General features: G+C 51.9%; 1 protein-coding gene across 1 annotated transcript in view; it reads right to left on the reverse strand.

Annotated features, from left to right (window-relative positions):
- Window positions 1-3,250: 3,250 nt before the first annotated feature.
- TSPAN15 (tetraspanin 15) overlaps window positions 3,251-24,967 on the reverse strand; it is a 53,080-nt gene continuing 31,363 nt past the window's right edge. Inside the window, exons 4-8 of the mRNA XM_037029221.1 lie at window positions 14,200-14,295; window positions 11,543-11,659; window positions 6,148-6,195; window positions 4,648-4,764; window positions 3,251-4,081 (exon numbers count right to left, since the gene is read on the reverse strand). Of these exons, the coding sequence (XP_036885116.1) occupies window positions 3,926-4,081; window positions 4,648-4,764; window positions 6,148-6,195; window positions 11,543-11,659; window positions 14,200-14,295 (534 nt within the window). The 3' untranslated portion in view covers window positions 3,251-3,925. The remainder of the gene's footprint in view (window positions 4,082-4,647; window positions 4,765-6,147; window positions 6,196-11,542; window positions 11,660-14,199; window positions 14,296-24,967) is intronic.

Here is a 24,967-nt window from a genome sequence, read left to right on the forward strand (position 1 = left end):
ATGCTTCGCTAAAGAAATTATGTGGGCGAATCCGCCCATGGAAAGATGCTTAACAGGACTGATTGCTGTCAAACCTCAGCTCTCGAAGGGCTGCCGTCTCCAACAACTCGGTTCTTGACCACATTGTTCATGGGGGAAAAGTCTCCCCGTCAAACAAAACCCCGGTTCCCAACCAGACAACCCTGTGCTGATACCTGTGCGGCCAGTTATAGGTCTCTCAGGCGACAGAGGAGAGAACGTGCGAACATGAGTGTGGTTTGGTTTTCAAACAAATTGGTTCTTCAGCAGCCTTCCAGAATATGAATTAAGTTTGAGAACCAAGGTTCCACCGTATTAAGGAAATGCAAAGTAAAACCACAATGAAATATCACCACAGAAGTAAAAAGATCGACCGCACCAAATGCTGGCAAGAATGCAGAGGAGAGAAAGTCACGCAACCAGCTTTGGAATATGCTCTGCAGTTTCTTACCAAGAGATTCACTTACCATATGATGCGGTTTTCCACTCTGAGATATTTACCCAAAAGAAATGAAAGTATACAGTTGGCCCTTGAGTAACACGGGTTTGAACTGTGTGGGTCCACTTATCCACGGAATTTTTTCAATAAATATGGCCGACCCTACGTATCCATGGGTTTTGCATCTGCAGAGTCAACCAACTGCGGATTGAAAACAGTATTTTTGCATTCCTGACCGCTGGTTCCCAACCGCGGACTCCCAGCTGCAGAACAAAAATACTGTTTTGGATCCTCCGTTGGACCAACTGGAATTAAGTTTTGGGGGAGGAGCATCAAAGTTATTCCCAGCTATTTGGCTTCTGGGGGGGAGGGGCGAGGGGGCACCCCTAACCCATGTATTGTTCAAGGGTCCACAGTATATTTCCATAGAAAGACATGAACATGAATGTTCACAGCAGCTTTATTTGTGATAATAACAAATAAAAGCAATACACATGTCCATCAATCGGCAAATGGGTAAATAAACTATGGTACATCCACAGGATGGGATACCACTCAGAAATAAAAAGGAACGGGCAACTGGCAAATGCTACAAAATAAATGTCTCAAAATATTTCCATCAAGTGAAAGAACTCAGACAAATGAAGAGCATATACTGTATGAGACCGCTTATATGAGATTTTAGAAACTACAAGGTAATGTAAAGAGACAGAAAGCAGATTCGTGGCGTTTTGAAAACAGGTGGGAGATTGGGAGGGAGGGCTATAAAGAAGGAGTTACTAGAGGGCAAGAGGAAATTGTTTAGGGTGATGGACATGCTCATTATTTTGACTGTAATGATGGCTTCACTAACGATACAGTTAATATCTGTCACTTTAAATATGTGCAGTTTACATGAGGTATACCTCAACAAACTATTAAAAAATAAGTTTGGAGAGTGTTGTATTTGGAATTCTTATACAAAGCCAGTCTTTCTTAATGCATTTGATTGTTCTGTTTCTCTTGAAATTATATAACAAACATGCCCCAAATCAAAGCCCACAGACCTCCTCTAGTTTCACAAGTATGGTGGGCTGCCCTGAAACCGTGGGAAGAGGCCTAGTTTTCAGGGTCATTCTTCCATCCCTGTGAAACAACCGGTCAAGATGATGTCGCTGGCTTCTAAGCACAAAAGAGCCCGATAGGAGAGGCGTCCCACCCACAGGACTGAAAAGGTCCCCTCCATGGGCTCTGCTTGCTTTCTGGAGAAGTGAGTGGCCCGGGTTTGAATGACAATGAAACTGCCCGCGGGAGCTCAGTCATCTGAGGGCGCCGACCTGTGACCCCCGGTGCACAGGGCAGCAGTGTGAGGTGAGCTGTGCCTGTGCAGGGCAGGGGAGAGAGAGAGGACAAGGTGGCAAAGGTTTCCAAGTTCCAGGGTGAAGCGACTTTGGATGCGGAGCCTCGCAGCAGCCCGAAACCCCCCTCCGTGACCCCTCGTCTCGCAGCCCCAAAGGCAGCTGCCTGGCCCTCTGTGCACAGAGCCCGAGCCCGGGAGCTGTGACACAAAGGTTGGCGGGGCCTCGTGTCCAGAGGTCAAAATGGGGGCCAGGCGGGGCTCCAGCAGTGACTGCGACCGTCCCTGGTTTTGCACGCCCTGTACCGTGAGTCCACAGGAGGCCACAGAGCCCGCAGAGCAGAGGGCAGACTGCCCGCGAGACTCACCGAGACTCACCGGTGCATGACCTGGCTTTGCCAGTCCCCTGGCATGTGCCTTGGGCGAGTTACTTAACTGCTCTGTTCCTCGGTTTCTCCATCAGTAAAATGAAGATAACGGGAATCACCACAAACAGCTGTGAGGATTAAAGGAAGGAATTAACGGCTGTATGATTTTTAGACAAGTATGAGTCTAGCCACGAAGTAGGCTGGCTGTCACGTTTGCTCTCCCTGCCCGTTTGGAAATCCTTCCGCGACCCTTCGCCGCACATCAGACAGCTCTGGCCTTCAGACTGGGAAGACCAAACATCCGGCTGCTAGACTCCGGGATGTGATGGGCAGTTCCCTTAACACCCTTCGATTAACTTCATTGGGTTTGGGACTCGTACTCTTCTATTTCTATTGCCCTGGCTGCTAAGAACCTCTTAGAAAATCTAGAATTCAAGTCTTCGGGGCAGAAAGGTGGGGCCGGACTGATCCATGTCGGTTCTGCTATCTCCAGCAGGGGGCGATCGGCACCGAGCTTTGCTAGGCATTCTGTACCTTCCACCCCGCCCGGATCCCTGGGAACAACTGTTTACTGAAGGCGGGAAGGTCACTGTGGTTCTAAAGCCACCCGTGCTTTTGTGGGCACAGCTCCTTCCCGGAGCCTGACTTCCCTAGGTGAAGGGAAGGAGCTGTCCTTCAGCTGTCCATTCCGCCTCACTGACCAGAGGAGGAGCCTCCTGCCATAGGTGACCTGGCCTTAGTTTCCCAGCCTGTAAAGTAGGAAGTCACCTCTGTCTCCTCCCCTGAGGTCTCCCACAAATAAATTCCTAGCAGAAAGGACAAGCTCCAGGCCCCGCCCACAAGCACAGCCCGTGAAAGCCATTTCCTTAAGTGGTGAGGCAAAGAATGGGAGAGGCCATTCCAGATCAGGAGCAGGCAGCGCCCACCAGCTGCAGATTCTCTCCAGCCTCGGTGTCCCGAAGTGTCCCAGATCATCCCAAATCTCTGCCCCAGGGTGGACCCCCTTAATTCTGCACCAACAAGGAGCTGCCAAGTCCACATTCAGGCCTTCCTCATCCCCTCCCCAGCCAAACAGCACAAATGAAAGACAAAAAAAAAAATCAAGTCTTTATTGTTTGATTAATAAACTGGGTTGGAGGGGCAAGAGCAGAGTGCATGGGAAAACCCAGCCTTGATTAGTCAGAAACTCCTGTTAACGGTGTACAAAATGAATGCTACAAAATCATGTAAAAAATGGGTCAGCAAAGCAGCAGCCCTTGGGGAGGGCTCAAGGCACTTGGAGGCTGAGAAATGGGCCAAGCCCAGCCCCTGAGGCACGACTGAGGGACTAGGGACCTGAGGTCTGCACCCTCCCCTCCTTCACCACAGGGCACCCTGTTCCCCTCTCACCCCACTTACAAATCACTAAAAAAACCCACCCCCTCTGATAAACATCAGAGGCCAAGAAGACACTGCCAGAAATAAAGCAGCCCTGAGCTGAGAGCACTGAGCTCCCTGTCCCCCAGCAACCCAGGCCTGGAGAAGGACTACCCTTGCTCCCATGCCCAGCAGCATGAGCAGACACAGAACCCAGAGCTGGGGAGGGCCCCAGGCTCTGCCCCCCAGGGAGGGAGTGGCCACAGGAGGCCTGAGCTGGCCATCAGAGCAAACACAGCCTGGGCTTTGGTCAGTGCCAACTGTGGGGAGGACTATTGTCCCGTCCAGCCCCCACGATTTGGTGCCATCCTGGCACAGTCCTGCAGAAGCCGCTGCCCTGGACAGACCCTAAACGGGGTAGCACATGCAGCATCCCGTGCCTGTCGCCTCCATGCTGGGCTTGGCACTCGTCCCCAGGAGCCCGTCGGTGAAGGTGGCAGAGTGTTCCGCGATGCTGTCTTCCACCCGGGTGATGTACAGGACTGTCAGCAGCACCCCCAGGAACTGAGAAGAAGGGGCAGGGTGGATGAGAGCCTGCTGGGGACGTGGGCGGCCTTTGGCAGTCCCCAGTTCCCAGAAACCCTGGCAGCCAGTCGTGAGCACTCAAGGCACTGGTGACCTGGGAAACCCCCAGAGCACAGCCTTCTCCCTGGCACCCCCACCACTCAAGTGGCCCCACCCTGGGCCCTCCGCTGCCCTCCCAGTCATTCCAGAGACCTCCCCTGCTCCTCCTCAGCAGAGGTTTCTCCTTCTGGGATTCCTGTCTCCACCCACGCTACAACACTTGCCAGTGGGAGGACCTTGGGCAGGTTACTTAACCTCTCTGAGCCTCAGGTGCCTTCTCTGTAAGATGGGTATGATAATAGTACCTACCTTGTAGAACCGAAGGAGGCAGTACCTGTGAAGCACTTGGAAGAGCTTTATAAGCAATGCTATTGCGATTCTCCCTCTCCTTTTGGCCCTCCCAGGATGAGCCCCTTTGTACCTCCTGTGCGTTCTGTAATCACCAGCCACCCTTCATCTGAATCCACAGCTCACCCACCACCCGAGTGCAGCGGGGACCAGCCCACCTGGGGGAACAGGATGCCCAGCAGCAGGCCCGCCATGACGGTGTAGTTGTCCATGAACCAGATGAGCACGGCGTTGGTGCAGCCCCGCACGTAGATGACGTTCTGCACGCTGAGACGCTGCACAGGAAGGACCTGCTGAGCACTGTGCCCGGCGAGGCCCAGTCCTGACTCTGCTGCTCATGCAAGCTCTGGGCAGGTCCCCCAACCTCCCTGAACCTCCGTTTCTCCCATGCAGTGTGAGAAGGTGGTGCCTGACCACTGGGTCTCCACAGGCAGCAGTGTTCCCTGTAACACTGGGAACACTGTGGTGGCACTTCTGGTTGTCACAGAGAATGGGGTTGGGTACTGAGGGACTTCGGAGCCAAGGGCAGTCCTACTTCACCGACAACCTCTCCACCTACCTGCCTGCCTGCCTACTGCCTCCCAGACACTTCCTGGGCATTCACGTGGGTGAAAACCCATTTGTGACAAACTGAGCCAAAAGCCTAACTCGAGGCACATACAAAAACCAGCGTTTTCCACGTGGTTTTATGACACACTGAATTTTGCACAAATACTACTAAATATAAATTAAGGAATGATGATACTTTATCTTGTTCAAAACTTTATAGAGAGTTGTTCACCATTTAAAAAAAACCACATCAACTGCAGAAATAAGGCTCATGGTGTGAGAGCTGCCACGGAGCACCTCCGCCCTCCGGTAGCAGCGGCCCTGCGTGCAAGCACCTGTCTCGTGCCTGAGCCCTTACGGGGTGGAATATGGTCATACATTGTTTTATTTTACTTCTCTCCCAGGTCAGCTAGACTGTTGTTACTCATTTTGAAAGTAGGTGTATGGATAGGCTATGTCATCTCTGAACTTCATTTCAGGATAATCACAAATTCAATATAAAACTGGCCATTGGGTCTGAAGGCTGGAGAGCCACTCTGGGCCTATGGCTCTCCACCCGAATGTGCACCAGAATTGCCTTCTGGGCCCCAAGGAGGAGCATCTCTGACAAGTCCCCAGGGGGGGCAGGGGCGGCTGCTGCTGGGTCTGGGACCTCACTCGGAGAAACACTGCTCAGAGGCATCTCAAGTCACTATTTTTAGCTCCCTTCTCAGCAATAAGCCAGCTTCTCTCCTAGTCCAGGGGTATAGCTCAGGAAGCTGCCCCAGGAGGCATCCTGCAGAGGGCTCACTGTCCCCTGGGACTCCTGGGTCCCAGGTGGAGAGAGCCAGTGTGAGCCATCTGCAAACTGGAGGCTCTGAGGGCAGAGGCAGGCTGGCGCGGAGCACGCTGGGCACACGAGCCCACAGCAGGCCACCTCTCCCAGCCTAGGGGGTTCTTGGCTCCCCGAACCCCTCTGTGTCTGTGTAGGAGTGGAAAACCCCCGCAGTCCCTGGCTGCTGTTCAAAGCCAGAAGTGTTGGAAAATCTCAGCAGACCTCCAACCCTCCCACCCCTCCAGAGCGGAAGGAAGAACAACCCTTCTGGAGGAGATTTCAAAGACATTATTACCTCCTTGTCAATAGTTCTGTAGCCACACATGGTGTTGACAACGCTCGTCTGAAACAGAAAGGTGTATTAGATGATAACACTTACACGGTGCTTACCGTCAAAGACACTAGTGATAATATTCTCCCCATTTTACGGATGAAGGAACTGAGGGGCAGAGTTGCGCTGTGCGGTGAGGCTGGAGCTGAGACTCCCACCTGGGCAGTCTGCCTCAACTCTGCATCTTAACACCCCACATCCAAGAAACACGCTGGGAGGAAAGGTGGGAGGGCTGGTTCTGCGGCACTTGGGTGGAAACGACTACTTGGCCGGAGACCAGTGGCAGCCTAGGAGTGCAGAGGAGAGCGTGCCGCCCCGGGCTCCTGCCCCAGCCCTGCCAGAGGCACAGTCCTGCTGGCAGGGTGACACACTGTCTCAGGGGCCAGGCTGGGCTTCTCCTGCCCTGCTGACTCCCCTGAAGAAAAACCTCAGACTGCAGCCGGGACCTGGCCTGTGGTGCTTTATTGGAGGGCAAGGCCGGGACCTCTGACCACACTTCCCTGTCCCAGCCGACGACCACCCAACCAGTGAAAGGAAGTGCCGCCCCAGGTCCTTTCTGGGACGACAGTTGTTCACAAAAACTTCCAGATGCTGATCAATCTAGGTTGGTCCTAGACCCCATCCCATCCCTTCCCAGGAAGTGTAAGTCACAGGGCTGGCAGGAGCACTTCCCATCATGCCTGTGGCCCTGTGTGGTCTCCTCCTCCTATCAGGTCTACACATCAGGGCCTGGCCTGTGAGCAAAACAGCTTCCCTCAGTCTCAAGTGCCTCCACGTGCTCTCAGACCCAGCATCCACTTCACAGTTCTGGCCCCTCTGGGCCATGAACATGACCCCATGGAGAGGGTCAGGCCAGGAGCGGGTCCTTGAGGGCATGATGGGAGCTTTCTACCTTGTTTGTTCATTCACTCAGGCATTCATTGAACAAACAGTGACTGAACACCTATTATGTGCCAGTAACTGTTCTGGGTATTTGGAGTATAGAAGAACGAAACAAAGACCTTGCCTTCACGGAACTTCTAGGCTAGAAAGAGGGACCAATGATGAACATAACAGACGAGCAAACCATACGGTATGTAAGCAGGTGACAAGAGTAACTTCCCTCCTCACTGAGGGTCCAGCCCGGGTGGAGGGGCCACAGCCCCTGCCCTCAGAGAGGGGACATGCAGCTGGCAGAGGCCTCCCTTACACAGAGAGGCCGGCCCCAGGGGAGACTTGCCTCCCATTCCAGGAGAGCTCCCCTCCAAGGAGGGGATACGATACGTCCATGGTCTTTCCTGCCTGGCTGTCACCACAGAATCGGCACCCTGCAGGGGCTCTGACAAAGGCTCAGGGTCCCGAGACAAGCTGTGCAGCCTCTACGTCCACCTGCCACGGTGCCACACGGCAGCACATCAGGAAGGGGACTCCTGAGCAGCCGAAGATCAATACAGCAAGGTTCACAGGTGCATCCTCTCACCCTGACCCAGGACTAAGGAGCTGGCTCATCTGGGGTCTGGGCAGCTAGAAAAGGGGGAGAGGGGGCATCAGGGACAGGCCCCCAAAGGGTAGTCAACAAAAAGGGAGTGAATACCGATAAAAGCTGGACACAGAGGCACAGCAGTCTGAGGCCAGTTAGTGTAGGAGAAAGCTGCCCTTTACACCCATGGGTCTGGGGGGGCATCCTCAGTGTAACTGAACTTCACAGGAACTTTGGAAGCCAACACGCAGCTCTGTTGCCCCAAAGCCTCTACAGAGAACCAGGAGAGCTGACGGTGCAGCTCCTGTCCAAAGGCAGGCTGGAGACCCAGCAGGAGCCCATGCTTCCATCCAAGTCAGGAGGCAGACAGGAAGCTTTTACTTAGGGCAGGGACAAGCCCTACCCAAATCCCCCGCAGGAAGCCCAGGATGAGACCACATCTGCCTTTTTCCCTTTGGCTGCCTGGCAGCTCTAAGCCACCAAACACAAGGCTCCTTTCCAGTGATTCCATAAGCCCTTTAGGCCTATGGATCTGTAGTTCATATTTTCTCCATCATTTGTTGCCCCCTATTTTGGATTATATTTTCCATGATTCTGATTTTTTTTTAATTTAGTGTCTTAGTCTCTGTATTTCCTTGGTTGAAAAAGATGGTATAAAATAAATAGATTCACACACAAATAGAACTGATTCCATCAAGGAAGGAAGCGTCCTCTTTCACAGTTAGAGAAAACCATCCGGGTGTGGGAGACGCAGGGACAATGACAGTTTTGTCACATGGGACCAGAGATAACGTGGTCGGGTGCCCGTCACCTCCCCACCTGGGAGTTCCCATTTAGACGCCAGCTTTAGATTCCGTTCCCCTGCAGGTGGCATCCGTGTGGGCACTCCCCGCCTGAACCCTCCCCCAGACTCCAGACTCAGCTCCAACTACCTCCCTGAAGGCGCGGCTGGCCCGGCACACCAGCTCTCCACCCCACATGCCCACGCTGAGCTCCTGATGCCCCCAGCCTTTGTCCACGCAGCCCTCCCCTCGAGCAATGGTGGCCCCACCATTCTTGTGGCTCAGGCCACCATTGCTGGGTGTTCTCCTCTTTCGCCTACCTCCCACCCCTGATCTGCCAACAAATCCTGGTGGCTTATGTGCTAACCACAGCCAGAATCCAACTGTGTCGTGCCATCCCCGTGACGGCCACCCGGCCCTGAGCCTCTGCCTTCTCCCGCCTGGTGTGGTGGACGCTGTGAGGAGCTGCCTGGGCCTCTGCGGCTGCTGTGGCAGCAGCCTTTAGTTGTCAGCCCCCTGCAGCAATTGTCATTGTGCTTAATTCTATGTGTCAACTTGACCAAGCTTTGGGATACCCAGATACTTGGCCAAACGTTCCGGGTGTTTCCGCAGGGTGTTTTTCAATGAGATGAACAGTTGAATCAGTAGACCGAGGAAGGCAGATCGCCCCACCTAATATGGGCAGGCCCCATCCAGTCAGTTAAAGGCCCGAAGAGAACAAAAAGCTCCCTTCCTCCAAGCAATAGAGAACTCTTCCCGGCAGACTGTCTTCAGGTCTGAACTGAAACACCAGCCCCACCAGGGGTCTCTAGCCGGCCAGCACTCAGGAGGCACCGAACTGTCAGCTCCCCTGAACCTCGGGCCTTTGGCCTCAGACTGGAACTGAGCACCGGCTCTGCTGGGTCTCCGGCTTCCTGGTTCACCCTTCAGTCCTCGGGACTTGTCTGCCTCCATAATCCTGTGAGCCGATTCCTTACGATAACCCCTTTACACAAACACACACACACTCACAGAGACGCATGCATCCTGTTGGTTCTGTTCCTCCGCTGGACAGAGCCAGTGAGTCCCCTTGCAGGTGGGACAGTGTACTCATGTGATGCCTGGTCAAGGTGGGGTGTGCAGGCTTGGCCTCTCTGTCCCAGTATGGGACAGCTCTGATGGATCGTCCACGTAGATGCCACTGAGGTTGCTACCAAGGCTGCATCATTGCTCAACTCCTCCCTCTGCCCAGCTCTGCTTCTGGGAGTGTTGGTCCTGGGAGCACCTCCTGCTAAGCCTCCTGCTCACTAACCTGACTCTCAGACCCTGCCTCCCAGACTGCCTGGTTTGAGTCACGTGAGCTGCTGTGCCAGCCCTTAACCGAGCGCCCTGCATCCACCTCTGCCCACTCAGCAGCCACGGTGATCCTAGAAAAGCCCAATCATGTCTCCCGCTCAGCCACTAAAGCCCTTTACGCCCTGTCACTCATAGGAATGTCTAGTTCTCCCATCCAAGTACTAACCAGGCCCAGCCCTGCTTAGCGCCCGAGATCAGACAAGATTGGGCACGTTCGGGGTGGTATGGCCGTAGACGGAATGTCTAGTTCTGATTGTAGCCTTCAGGGCACCCATAGCTTCTCTGGCTTCATTTGCTACCACCCTCGCTCTACCCTAGAGGGGGAGAAACACCACGCTCTCTCTGTGCTGTTCCTCACGCACACCAGGGCGGTTCCCCACTCGAGGCCTTTGCATTTGCTGGGCTCTCTGCCAGGAAGGCCCCTCCCCCAGATACGCACGTCTTACTCCCTCGCTTCCTTCAGGGTGCGTTGGAGAACCCACCTTCTCAATGTAAAAGTGCAATCCTCCACGTCCCTGCTTTATTTTTATCCTTAGTATTTAACACCTTCTGACATCCTCCTTTACTTATTTATTCTGTCAGTTTTCCCCAGGAGGACATCAGCTCCGTGAAGGCAGAGAGTTCTACCTGTGCTGGCTACACACCTAGAACCCGGAACCACATCTGGCAAAGAGTAGGTCCTCAATTAATGCTTGTTGAATGGATGAATGGATAATACAAGTTGGGCATCCCCATCTCAGCTTGGACATTCAGGTGCCATTGCCCCGGGTGATGAAGTCCAAGATCATCGCCTCTCCCAGGCCTCTCTGAAAGCCCCGGGCTCCTTCCCAGGAGGGCAGCCCTAAAATGGCAGCTAAAAATTCCAAATAAGCCTCCCCTCCTGGGCTGGCCTTTTTTAGGGCTTTTGCATTTGTCACTGGCTCCCTGACTCATGGGGGAGGCCCCCACCCCCACCAGCAGCTGCTCAGTTTACAGAACCTGGCAGTGGGCACTGAAGGCTGGAGACGTCAGGAGAGAAATTTTCCATGACTGTCTGGAGCGTGATGAGTAAGTGCAAAGCTCTCTGCCTATTCCAGCACAGAAACCAGGCAGGTTTTGGACACATTAGTCAAACACAGAGGATTGACGAAGCCTCCCTCGTTCGGTGACTACACAGGGCAGCCTCCCAAGTAGCTAAGGGGGTGAGAGAGTTGACAGGACCCTCCTGGCATTTACATCATTGGACCCCCTTCCAAGTGCCTTATTACTGATGATCACCAGGCCCTCAGGCCCAAAGTCCCTGGAGACGCCCGCTGCACAGGCCCTGCTCCGGCCCTTCGGTCAAGGCTGCAGAGCCGGCCGCCCCTGCTAGGCCGCCCTGGCCCGGAACCCCCTCCCACTCCTGATCTGGCTTGTCCAATAATCAGAGCACGGCTCTGGTGATCGCTGCCTGCCTCTCATCCCAGCCCTATCGACCTTGGGCAAGGCACCTGGCCTCTGGGCCCCTCAGTTTCCTCATCTGTACAGAGAGTAAAGAACAATACCCCTCACGGGACAGCTGAAAGGACTAAATGAGCCAGTTCCACTGAGGAACCTGGAGAGGCCTGCACACGGTGAGTGCTTGGTAGAGGTGAACTGCCACTTCCAATAAAGGGAAGCCCCACCCCCAGGTGTACCCCTTTCTGTAGCCCTTAAGGCCCAGGAAGCCTGGACAGTAACCACCACCTGCTGCCCACCCCACCCTTGTCCTGAAATATAAGAAAGGTGCTTGACCAGCTGGGGCAGCCCCAGGAGCAGGGAATACCGTGTTTCTGATGCAGCAGGTGTAGGGCACCCCGCAGGCCAGGGGTCCGGGGGCGTTGCAGTCGTGATACTGGTTTTTGCTCCAATCTTGGTAGTCTTCCCCGCCACAGCACTTAAACTGAGAGAGGAAGCAGGCAGAGAAGGGAGCTGCTGTTACTGCCAGGGCTGTGGGCAGGCAGCAGGAGGGGTCCCGGCAAGAGACAAAGCAATTTATGATGTGGCCCACCCTGGTACTGGAAGCTACAGGGAGAATCTGAGGCCAGAGGTTGTCAGGTCAAGGCACTCCAAAGGCAGCATGGCTGCCGAGGAGGTATTGAGCTCCTTGTCACTGGAAAGGCATGCAAGCCAAGGCTGAGAAGCCTCTTCATGGGTCATCAGGGTGAAGACTAAACACTGGATGGCAAAGTCCTTCCTTGACAAATGGATTCCATTGTCATGTCCCAGTTCAGGTCTTGGACCAGAAAAATTGGCCTTTAAGGTCCCAGAGACTAGGACCCTATGGCAGCCACAGCAACCCCGTGGCCCCTGCACCACACTGACCTCCTCCTCACTCGCCCCAGCACTGCCTGCCCTGCCCTTAGCAAAGAGGCACACAGCCTCCCGTCCTGCCCTGGGCTCAGGACTGAGCGACAGTGAGACTGGTCATCTCCCCCGTGGGTTAGCTCCTCCTTACTCTGCTCCCATATGGTGCCAGTCCCCGGGGACAGTCGGTATTTTACCGGGGTGCAGCACGGCCGGGCCCTGTTCTGGGCACTGGAGAGACAGGGTGAGCAGAGCAACGCGGCCCCTGCCCACGTGGGACACATCCAGTGCGGGGAGACTGAGCATATGCAGGACATGAAAAGGCCAGTGAGGTAGTGCTGCGTGCCAGGAATGTGAAAACACAGGGAAAGCAGGGGCAGCTTTAGGTTAGGAGGTCAGGAAAGGCCTCTGAGGAGGTGATGACATTGAATCTGACACATGAACAGTAGGAAAAGGGCCACATGTGCAAAGATCCTGCACAGAAATGAGCTGTATTTCAGCAGCAGGCACAGAGGTGAGCATGTGTGGAGCACAGCAAGGGGAGTGGGAGGGGTGAGGCTGAGGGGGCCACACGGGCCAGGCGTATAAAGCCTTGTGAGCCAGGATAGCAGGGAGCCGGGATCGTGTTCTGAGTGACGGAAAGTCGCTGGAGGGTTTAACTGGGGGAGTGATTTGGTTGGAGGCCCTGGTGGAAACATAAACCGGACACCTTTTACTGTCCCCCCCAGGGCCTGTATGGATATTAGGTTTTAGGAACTGAAAGTGCCTCCCTGTGGCACAGTGCAAAGGGCATTTGCTTTGCAACCAGTCAGACCAGAGTTCAAATCCTCACACCACCACTCCCAGCTGTGTGACTCCAGGCAAGTTGACCAGCCTCTCTGAGCCACACATCTTCCTCTGTAAAGCAGGATGAGGCATCCCAGCTGCACACAGCTGAGCTAGGATTACAAAGAGAGGCTGTGAGTGATGCGTCCCGCACAGGGCCTGCCACCAAGCAGTGCCCAAAGAGCGCAAGTCACCCCCTTCAGCCCACTCCAGAAGAAATAAAACCCCCAAGCCAGCTGAGAGCTGCTTCCAATGAAAACATCTTGCTCCACCCAACAGCCAGAGCTGGCAGGCACATCCCTGGCAGAGAAGGGCCACCCAGAGGCTGCACCTGTTGTGACTGCGTCCAAGCCCTGAGCCAAGGGAGTGGCCACCACGGATGGCCCTGGGTGCAGTGAGATGTTGGCCCCCCACTGATGGCTATCACAGGGGATCGGGTCACCACAGGGGATGAAGCCCCAAGGTCATGTCCCCGGAAGTGCTGCCAGGGCTGAGTAGGCTCAAAGCTCTCGGGCTCTGCTTGTCCTCACTTAGGAGAACATGAGGAGGAGGATTGCCGCAGCTGACACTTACTGACTGATGTCTTACCGCACGCCTAGCACTGCTCTGAGGACTAATTAAGTCCAGGGAATGTCGCAGTGACGCCAAGAGGAAGGGACCATCAGTATGTCCCTGATGCAGGAGAGGAACCTGAGCATGAGGACTAAATGAGACCAGTAAGCCAGGCAGGACAGTGGCTGGCCTGAAGCTGCGGTTATGTCCCAGACAGACTTGAGGGGTCGTCGGGGGAAAGGAGAAGTCTTGCTCTGTCCCCAGTGTGAGGGGACAGGCTCAGGGAAGAGCTCTGCTCACACAGTGACCAAGTCTGGGCTGTCCCCTGACTTGGTAGGGAGTGAGCTCCCCCCACCGAAGGGACTTGGCAGAAGGGACTTGTGAACTGGGTGGCTTAGAGGTCACTCCCATCTCGAGGAAGGAGGATCATTGTCCATTGGAGAGGAACACCCGAGGATCCTGTGGGGTGGTTGTAGTTGCACCTGACCTTGTTCTTTTTGTTTCAGGGGGAGGGTCCATGTAACTGAAAAGGGACAGGTAGGGCAAGGACACTCCGGACCAGGCATGTGGGAGGACAGGTTGAGAACGTCAAGCCCCATCCTCGGTGGCCGTCCATGGCCCACCCTGGCCTCCTGACTCGGCCTTGCTTTGGGAATTTGTCAGACACATAAACCCTCACTCTCAGCCTCTGGAGCAGGGTCTCCAGCAGGGAGCAAAGGGCAGGGGAGGCACATCTTCAACCCACAAGGCCCGGCTCACCTCCTTCTGAACAAAGTCCATGATGTTCTTGAAGTCCAGGTCGTCATAGTAGTTCTTGATCCCTCTTCGAATGTTGTTGTTCAGAAAGTCGATGGTCTGTTTGCACAGAGAAATTAGGAAAGAAGAGAACCACGCATGCCCCCAAGTCCAAGCCAAGATTTCCTAGACGTTCCAATTGGAACAGAGTGCCCGAGTGCCCAGGTAACCCCCACCCCTGCCCGCACAGAGCACCCGCTCCGTTCCCACCCTGAAGACTCACAACCTCCCCGCCCACACACACACCCCTATGTCCCTAATGTCCATCTGACGCCCAAGTCCCTCTGCCATGTCTGAGCAGGAGTGATTCACCCCTTTTCCTTTACAGATCAAACAACCCAGGCCCCGAGAGGGCGGGGCCCTGCCTGGGGGTGCACAGCTCCAAGAGCCATGCAGCTGGTACTCCTGAACTCCCGAGAGGAGAGGTCTTATGGATAAAACCTAATATCCATACGGGCCCTGGGGGCTCAGGAGTGCCCAGGGCCCGGTGTTCCTTCTCCTGCCCAGAAACAGGCCTGAGCTGAATCTGCTCTTTGCCCTCTAGACCCGCCCTTGGCTCTTCTCTACTATCCCACCTCTCCTGCTGCAGGTAAGGAAACTGAGGCCAGAGAGGGGGCCGGACTCTCCCAACTTCACAGAGCAGGTGGGTTAGGGGCCCAGCCAAGACGGGAAGTCAGGTCTCCTGACTTCCCCCGTGGGCCTCTGCTCCTCGCTGCCACACTCGCCCGAGGCAAGGGCCCACCTCCTAGCTCTGGCGGGACAACCCCTACCGGGAAGAGTGCTGGCACACTGCCCCCTCCCCATCGCGCCAGGCCTTCTGGACCAGCAGTCCTCGGGCCCTTGTGCTGAGACCCCAGAGCACAAAAGGCTTCACAAAAGGCATCAGAGCGGGAAGGGGTGGGGATGGGAATTCAGGCAGCCCAGCTCCCAGCTCACAGTGACAATCGGGCTTTCAGAGGAGGGAGGCCCTCGTGTCAGCAGAGGCTGTGCTGGCACAAAGGGGGCATTCTCAGCTCTGGAGCCGGATGACCGCGGGGGAGGCGCCTGCGGGACATTAGGACAACACGGCCCTGGGTTCCGGGACCAGCCCTGCCACTGTCGGCCGGTCCCAACTCTTCCCCTCTCGGTTTCCCACCTGTGAACCGACCCTGCAGGCCTATCTTTAAGGCACGTTCCAGCCTCAGGCAATTTCCTTCCCTGAAAAATGGGGAGGCAACCCTCGGCCTGGCCTGGAACCCCTCGCAAACACCCTGCAGCCCAGAGAAGCAACGTGACTTGTCCAATCAGCTGCTGGTCGCTGGCAGATTGACGCTGGAATCAAGGTGTCACACTTCTAGCCTGACGGACTTTAAAAAGCCAAGGTCAGGACCCAAGGTTCAGGTCGAGGCCTTCTCTCCAACCCATCTGCAGTATTGGAAAGGGAAGCACAAAGCACACACCAGCCAACCCTTCGACACACTGCTCAAAGCCAAGGTGACAAAGGAGACTGGCTTGGGAAAGCCCCTTTGCGGCCAGAAAGAAAACCCTCTGCTGACGATATACAGCCACTACAGAGCAGGCCTGGGAGCTGGGGAAGACTGGACGGCCACCTCGGGAGGCCTGGGCCCGGCCCTGTCCCACGTGAAAGCCTCTGCACTCCAGAGCCCGCGGCCCCACGTATGTCTGTGTGCAGGGCTGGCTGGAGCAGCTGTTGCCGTCCACATAGCTGGGGCTTTTCCAACGGTGGGTGCCTGGTCCTCTGGGTGGTGAAGGGACAGGCCAGCCAGCTGGGACACGGTTGGGGTGTCTAAGAAACAGGACACCAGGGTGGGGCCAGTCTGTCACCCATGGTAGAGCAGGGAATGAGCTCATGGCATTGAGTAGCACGCCGCAGGGGCCCTTGGCTGAGCTGAGGTACAAGAGGGCAATGTCAGGGTCAGGGACATGTCTAAGGCTACATGCCTCAGGCTGTGTCAGCTGGTTTCCTTATCCTCTCAAGGCACTGCAGACACAGTCCTGATCCACCATGTCCTTCTGCACCTACCCTAACCCACTGGCCACCTCCCCGGCTCTCCACTGGGTCATGTGCCGGAGATGGAGGTGGGGGCATGAGGGCAAGAGGCCCAGGGCAGGGTCAGCGGCGGGGTTGCCCACAGGCCCGATGGGGAAAGGCCCTCCCTCCCTCTTTGGTGAGCAGCCCTGCCCTCTCTCCTCAAACCAGCTCAGTCTCTGAGCATTTTCCAAGACTACTGGCTGCAAGACAGACCTCTTTGTGAAAATCGGGCCTTCCATCTGGTAAACCGAGCTGGGGCCCTGCGGGACGGAAAGGCCCCACCGGAGGCCTCCCGAAATGGGCAGGAAACAAAGATGGTGCCAGGCCTCCTGGGTGGCAGCTGCCCCCAATTCCTACCAGGGACCTCCCTGGGTCATGCTGGCTCTTTCATGCATGCACTGCCTTGGGCACTGTGTGTGTGTGTGTGTGTGTGTGTGTGTGTGTGTACCAGGAGGTATGTAGGGCATTTAGGTGGTCCCTATGTTGTGAAGCGGATGGGAGAGAAATTGCAGCGAGGCCTGTGAGCTGCATGGTTCAGCCGTAACTGTGAAGGGCTCTGCCGTGTCTGGCTGTTCCGAGGGGCTGGCGCAGCCATGCAGAGGGTATGCCCTGCAGAGCATGTCAGGGAAGAAAGAACTCTGCCTTCCTCTGCTGCTCCCGGAGGACACACACACACCCAGTGCCACCCCACCCTGCTCTAAACCAGGTCACACGGGCAGGGGCAGCTCCCACAAGGACTAGAAAACCACCTTTCACTGAAGGCTGGCCCAGCCTCGAGGCCACATGGCCTGGGATAAATTAAGCAAAGAGTAAGCAAACATCAAAGGGCATGGGGTTTTCAGAGCACATTGTTTAAGCCACCAGATTCAAGCTGTCACCCTAAGTTCTTTCTTTTAAATCTACTTTTAAAGATATCCAAAGCCTCTGCATCGCCCTTCTCAGCAGAGATGCTTAGGGTGTTTTTAAATAAATGAGGAATTGAAAGGGGTGGGGGACACGTGGCAGCTGCTCCCCCAGGATAGGAGGCTGGAGGAGCAGGCAGAGGAGGGAGGAAGGGAAGGGGCAGCAGCTGGAGCCTTCCCCCAGGCCTCTGCGGATGGAGGTGTCCTAGTTTCCTGGCTTCCAGGAGGTGGCTGGATTCCATATCAGCTTCTAAGACCCAAGGCTGGGGAGGCCAGGCTGCTGGCAGCCCAGCTGGAACCAGGGCCAACCTGGTTCCCACGACATGAAGCCAGCATCTCCGGGCCTACCTCGGTTCCTCTAGAAGGTGGGGGCTTGTGCTCTTGCCCCCAGATCCCAGCCTCTGCTCCTGCCCTGAGACAGGCCCACTCTGACCACCAATGGCCAAAGAGAACCTGAGAAGCAAGAAGAAAAAGGAGAGGAAAGCCGCAAGGTTCTTTGGAATATTTGCCATTTTCATCCTCGGATCTGGCTGAGGTCATGGATTCAATCCCCATGTTGGGGGAGGTTATGCCTCAGGTTCCTGTGTATCTGGGGCTCCAGTTCTCACCCCCAAACAGCTGTCCACTACGGGGCACACCAGCTGTGGGAGTCTGATCACATCAGTGCAGAACTTTCTCTGCTTGGCTCTGGGTGGAAGGATATACACATTCAGGTGTTCAGCTAAGTGGGCCACGGTGCTCTCTCCTTTTCCCCTGCCCTTGACCTCAAGGTCGGGCCCAGAGCGGTACCCCACAGGCTATGTACTGCTCGCCGTTTCCTTGGCCTGGTGTTGGGTGTGACCGCAGCACCCTTGGATCAAGGCCAGGAAAGAGGCCTCTCCTCCTCCGGCCCTGGTGGTAGGGGGTGGAGGCCTGGGATTGGGACACAGACATGCCAGGTACAGCCCAGCACCCTCTGGGTGCCCCTGCTCAGCTCTGCCTGACTGTGAACACACAGGTAGGAGCCGCCCTCTGCCAGCATCCCTGACACCCTCAAGAGAGGCCCAAGAACAAGCTGGGGTGATGGCCGGTCAAGAGGGGTGAGACACAGACCAGTCGTGGAGGTCATCCAGCTGGTCTGAGGTCAAGATGCTGCACTTCTGCTTCTAATGCCCAGGCCTTCAGGGCCACCTGCTCCCCCAAGCATGGCCATAGGCCCTGTATGAGCAGAGAGGCCACTTCAGTTTGACCGTCAAGTCATAACTGACAGCAAAAACCTCATCTTGGGTCAAGGGTGGATGGAGAGTTTCTGCCTCGCCCCTAGGAGCCTGTTTATCTTTCATAGCCTGCTAGGGCTATGCATCTTCCTGAGAACTTAATGTGAGGTCATTAGGTTAATGATTTGTCCTCATTTGTCACCACAAGTGAATTCTCAGAGTTAATACGTAACCTGCAGGCCTGGATTTGTTTCAGTGCAGCTCGGAGAAATCGGTCTTCTCCTCTTGGTAAGAAAAAAATGGAACTGGGAAGTCACCTCGTCTGGGCAGCTGACCTTGATTGCTCCTCACCTTTTTCTCCACCTTACCTGACCCTTTCTGCCACCACCAATGAGCCGCACCTCTCCTTCCCTGTCCTCACCATTGGCTCATCTCTTGCCTTGTTTCATAAAATCACATTGCATTGTAGTTGGAAGGAACACTATTTTCCTTACATGTTATTTTCCCCTTGATGATGACAAGAGAACAAGAAACTTTGGAAGCTAGGGAAAAAACATGAGAAAAGAACATTCACCCTAGTCCCACCCCTTAGAGGAAATAAGAGTCTGTACGCTCATACTTCTATTTCCTGCCAGAGTTTTCAGGACTACGTTTTTATTGTGGAAATCTTGCTGTGCTTACTGTTTTGTATCTCACTTTGCGATTGTTTGAAATATGTACTGCAGGGATATGACAGCAGAGCCCACCAGGAGTCCCGAACAGCTGAGACCCATGATGGAGAGGGTCCTCTGTGGGCGATGCACCGAGACCCTGCCCAGGCAGGGCCACCGCATCCAAGGGGAAGGAACACACCTCACCCTGCGGTTCCCTCAGGGTCGGGGGATAACTGGTAACTGATACCCCTGACCCCAGTTCCACAGCGTCCCCCTCTGTGAGGACTCAACAGCCCATGGAGGGTCCACCTCGGCTCAGCTCCTCACTGAGGGGGACCGGAGTCACGGCCCCTGCGGCCTGTAAGGCACCAGAAAATGGCAAATAAAACTGCCTTTGTGAAAGCACACTGGAAACCAGACTACTGTTCACTTAGGGGATTATTTATTAAAACCATGATGCCACGAACCATGACCTGGACCTGGGCAGCAGCCAGGAAAGCACTCGCCAGCAATCTCTGGGAAGCCGTAGGCCAGCTGGGGGCCCCGCAGGCTGCACAGGAAAGCATCCCACTGGGCAGATGGAATAAACAGCCCTCCCTCAGTACTGCCCAAAACACACCAATGCCCTGGCCCTGCCAGCTCAGAGCAGAGGGGCTGAGAAGTAGGAAAGAGGAAAAGGGAGGAGCACGTAGCAAGACTGGACTGAGAAGACAGCCGATGGGGCAAACAAGAAGTCACAAGGGAGCACGGTGTCGAGTCTCCCAGCAAGTTAATGCATTTATTATCTTCACTTCCAGTGCCGATGGCTTCTACCCAACCTCTCCCAGGATTTCCGATCGAGATGAGGGTCAAGACTGTGTTGAAGAGAATCTAACACAGGTTTGGGAGACTGACTTTTGGAGAGACACTTTTGGAAATTAGGAGAGACAAATTGGTTTTAAAATAATTTTTTTAATGATTTTAAAAATTTAAAAATTTTCTTGCTCCCCCACCGAAAAAAAATCAAAAGGGAAATCAAAAAAATCTGCAGACAAATGCAACTGGAAACACAACATACTAAAACTTAAACAGTTCTAAGAAGGAAGTGTACGGTAATAATATTTATAGTGATTCTTTCTACATTAAGAAAAAAGGTCTCAAATAAGCAATCTAACTTTATACCTTGAAGAACTAGAAAAATAAACTAAGCCAAGTTAGTAAACGGAAGAAAATAACAAAGATCAGAGTAGAAATAAATGAAATAGAGATTAGAAGGACAATAAAAAAAGATCAATAAAACTTAGAATCAGTTTTTTAAAAGGGATAGATAAAATTGACAAACCTGTAGCTGAACCCTGAAAAAAAAGATTCAAATAAATAAAATCAGAAATGAAAGAGATGTTATTAAAAAAGAGGAGACATTACAGCTAATATCACAGAAATAAAAAGGATCATAAGAGATTATTATGGGGACTTCCGACCAAGATGGAGGCGTAGGTAGAAATATTGTGCCTCCTCGCACACCCAAACTTAAGGACAACAAAGATTTAGAAACCAAAACAGACAGAAAATTAAACTGTACTGAAGTCCAACAACAACAAACCATTCATCCAGACCAGTAAGAGGGGCAGAGTTGGTGGCTGGCTGAGAGGGGTCACGGCAGGAAAAAGCAGTGGCTGATGGACCAACCCAGGCCCACAGGTGGCGATTGGCAGATTCCAGGCAATGGGTGGGTGGCAACAGGCAGACCCAGTGAGGGTACAAGGCAGCTGGCCGACTGCAGCTACACATTCGTGCACAGGCAAAGGAGCGAGCAGTGAGATAGACCATGCAACTCAGGGCCCCAGTGCTGGGTAATAAAGCCTAAAAGCACTGATTGAAAACACTTGTGGGGGTTGAGGGGCCAGGAGAGACTCCCAGCCTCATAGGAGAGTTTGTTGGAGAGACCCACAGGGTCCTAGAACATATATACAAGCCCACTTACCTGGGAATCAACACCAGAAAGGCCCAGTTTGCTTGGGGGAAGCAGCAGAGGGAACTGAAGTCTGAGGGAGAGTGGAGTAAGCTCCATTACTCCCTTGTGGATCCCTCTCCCACATACAGCATCACAACCCAGCCACATGGTTGACCCACCCTGGTGCACACCTAAGGCTCTGCCCCTCATACATAACAGGTGTGACAAGACAAAAAAAAGGCCCAAATGAAGGAACATATCAAAGCTCCAGAACAAGTACAACTAAGCGACGAAGAGCTAGCCAACCTATCAGATGCACAGTTCAAAGCACTGTTGATCAGGATGCCCACAGAAATGGTTGAATTTGGTCACAAATTAGATGAAAAAATAAAAGCTATGCTAAGTGAAATAAAGGAAAATGTACAGGGAACTAATAGTGATGGGAAAAACACTGGGACTCAAATCAATGGAGTGGACCAGAAGGAAGAAAGAAACAACCAAACAGAAAAGAATGAAGAAACAAGAATTCAAAAAATGAGGAGAGGCTTAGGAACCTCCAGGACATCTTCAAACATTCCAACATCCAAATTATAGTGGTACCAGAAGAGGAAGAGCAACAATGGAAAAATTATCTGAATAAATAATGAAGGAGAACTTCCCCAATCTGGCAAAGGAAATAGACTTCCGGGAAGTCCAGGAAGCTCAGAGAGTCCCAGAGAAGTTGGACCCAAGGAGGAACACACCAAGGCACAGCATAATTACATTAGCCAAGATTAAAAGGAAGGAGAGAATTCTAGAAGCAGCAAGAGATAAGGGGACAGGCACCTACAAAGGAGTTCCCATCAGACTGTCAGCTGATTTCTTAAAAGAGACCTTACAGGCAAGAAGGGGCTGGAGAGAAGTATTCCAAGTCATGAAAGGCAAGGAGCCACATCCAAGATTACTCCATCCAGCAAAGTTTTCATTTAGAATGGAAGGACAGATAAAGTGCTTCTCAGAAAGCTCAAGTTCAAGGAGTTCATCATCACCAAGCCCTTATTATATGAAATGTTAAAGGGACTTACCTAAGAAAAAGAAGGTACAAATATGACAATAAAATGACAGCAAACTCACAGTTATTAACAACCACACCTAAAACAAAAGCAAACTAAGCAGACAGCTAGATCAGGAGTGGAACCACAGAAATGGAGATCACATGGAGGGTTAGCACCAGGGGAGTTGGAGGAGGAGAAGGGGGGAGAAGGTGCAGAGAATAAGCAACATAGACGGTAGGTAGAAAATAGACAGAGGAGAGGGCAAGAATAGCATGCAAAATGTAGAAGCTAAAGAACTTGTGACACGTGGACATGAACTAAAGTGGGGGAATGTGGGCGGTGTGCAGGGTGGAAGGGAATGGAGGGGGGGAATGAGACAACTGTAATGGCATAATCAATAAAATATATTTTAAAAAAGAGACTATCATGAACACTTCTATATCAACAAACTGGGTAACCTAGAAGAAATGGATAAATTGCTAGAAACATACAACCAACCAAGACTGAATCATGAAGAAATAGAAAATCCAAACAGACCAATAATGAGTGAAGAACTTGAATCAGGAATTAAAAGTCTCCCAATAAAGAAAAGTCCAGAACAAGACAGCTTCACTAGCAAACTCTATCAAGTATTTGAAGATGAATTAATACCAATTCTTCTTAAAATTTTCCCAAGTATTGAGAAGGAAACAGAGAAGAAGAGAAGGTAACGCTTCCAAACTCATTTATGAGGTCAGCATTACACTGATACCAAAACCAAGAAGGATAGCACAAGAAAAAAATCACAGGCTAATATCCCTGATGAGCATAGATGCAAAAATCCTTAACGATATATCAGCAAATCAAAATCAACAACATGAAAAAATCACGCACCATGATTAAGTGGGACTCATTCCTGGGATGCAAGGATGCTGCAACGTCTGCAAATCAATCAATGTGATGTGATACCACATTCACAGAATGCGATAAAAATCATATGGTCATCTCAATAGAGGCAGAAAAAGCATTTGACAAAATTCAACATCCTTTACAGATAAAAACTCTCACTAATTTAGGTACAGAGAGAATGTGCCTCAGCATAATAAAGGCCACAAATGACAAGTCCACAGTTCACATCACACTCAAAGGTGAAAAGCTAAAATCTTCTCCTCCAAGATGGGGAAGGGACACAGTACCCACTCTTACCACTTCTGTTCAACATGGTACTGGAGTTTGCAGCCAAAGCAAGAAAATGAGGCAATAAGAGAAACAAAAGCATCCAAATTAGGAAGAAGTAAATTGTCTGTTTGCAGATGCCATGATGTCATATATGGAAAGTCTTCAAGACTTCAGAAAAAAAAACTGTTAGAACTAATGAATTCAGTAAAGCTATAGAATACAAAAATGCCACATACAAAAATCAAATGCATTTCTACAAACAAACAATGAATTATCCAAAAACAGAAATTAAGAAACAAGAATAGGCCTGGCTGGTGTGGCTCAGTGGATTAAGTGTCGGCCTGCAAATCAAAGGGTTGCCAGTTCAATTCCCAGTCAGGGCACATGCCTGGGTTGCAGGCCTAGGGCACGTGAGAGGCAACCACACATTGACGTATCTCTCCCTTTCTTTCTCCCTCCCTTCCCCTCTCTCTAAAAATAAATAAAATCTTTTTTTAAAAAAGAAAACAATAGCATTAACAATAGCATCAAAAACAATAAAATACTTAGGGATAAATTTAAACAAGGGTGTGAAAAACATATAGACTGCAAACTATAAAATGCTGGGAGAAATTGAAGCCAATACAGATAATTGGAATTGGAAAGATATCACTTGTTCACGGATTGAAAGAAAAAGTATTTTTTAAATGTCCATACTACCCAAAGTGATCTACAGATTCAATGCAATCCCTATAAATTCCCATGGCATTTTTGACAGAAATAGAAAAAAAAATCCTAAAATTTGTATAGAACCACAACATACCCCAAATATCTGTAGCAATGTTGAGTAAGAAAAGCGAAGCTGGAGGCATCACAATTCCTGGTTTCCAACTATATTACAAAGCTATAGTTATCAAAACAGCATGTATTATTATAAAACCAGACACATAAATCAATGCAACAGGATAGAGAGCCTAGAAACAAACCTACACATATATAGTCAACTAATTTTCAACAAGACACCAAGGATACATAATGGGAAAAAAATAGTCTTTTCAATAAATGGTGTTGAGAAAAGTGTATCCAGATGCAAAAGAATGAAACTAGACCCTTATGTTACACCATACACCAAAATCAGCTCAAAATGCATAACAGACTTAAACCTAAGACCTGGAATCACAAAACCTCTACAAGAAAACATAGGGCGTAAGTTTCTTGACATTGGTCTTGGTAATGATGCTTTGATCTAACACCAAAAGCCTAGGCAACAAAAGTAAAAAACAAGTAAGACCACGTCAAACTAAAAAGTTTTTACACAGCAAGGAAAATTATCCAAAAAAATGAAAAGGCAACCTACAAAATAGGAGAAAATATTTGCAAATCATATATCTGATAAGGGGTTAATATCTCATGTATATTTTTTAAAAACCTTAGAACTCAACAGTAAGAAAAAAGCCTGATTAAACAATTAGCAGGACACTTGAATAGATATTTTTCCAAAGAAGACACACGAATGGCCAATGAGCACATGAAAAGCTGCTCAGCATCACTAATCATCAGGGAAACGCAAATCGAAACCACAACAAGCTGTCGTTTCACACAGATGTCTGTTCAGAAAAAGACAAGAGACAACAAGTGTTGGTGAGGAGAAAAGGGACCACTGTACACTGTTGGTGGGAATGTAAACTGGTGTAAGCACTATGGGAAACAGTGCAAAGTTTCCTCAAAAACTACCCACTTCTGGGTATACAGCCAAAGGCAACGAACTCAGTGTCTGAAAGCGCCCTCTGCCACGCAGTCGTGTTCACTGCAGCACTGTCCCAATAGCCAAGACAGGGAAGCAAC

The sequence above is a fragment of the Sturnira hondurensis genome, unplaced genomic scaffold (assembly GCF_014824575.4).
Source record: "Sturnira hondurensis isolate 20B ecotype Veracruz unplaced genomic scaffold, ASM1482457v3 Scaffold0020237, whole genome shotgun sequence".
In the NCBI taxonomy this organism is placed as follows: Eukaryota; Metazoa; Chordata; class Mammalia; order Chiroptera; family Phyllostomidae; genus Sturnira; species Sturnira hondurensis.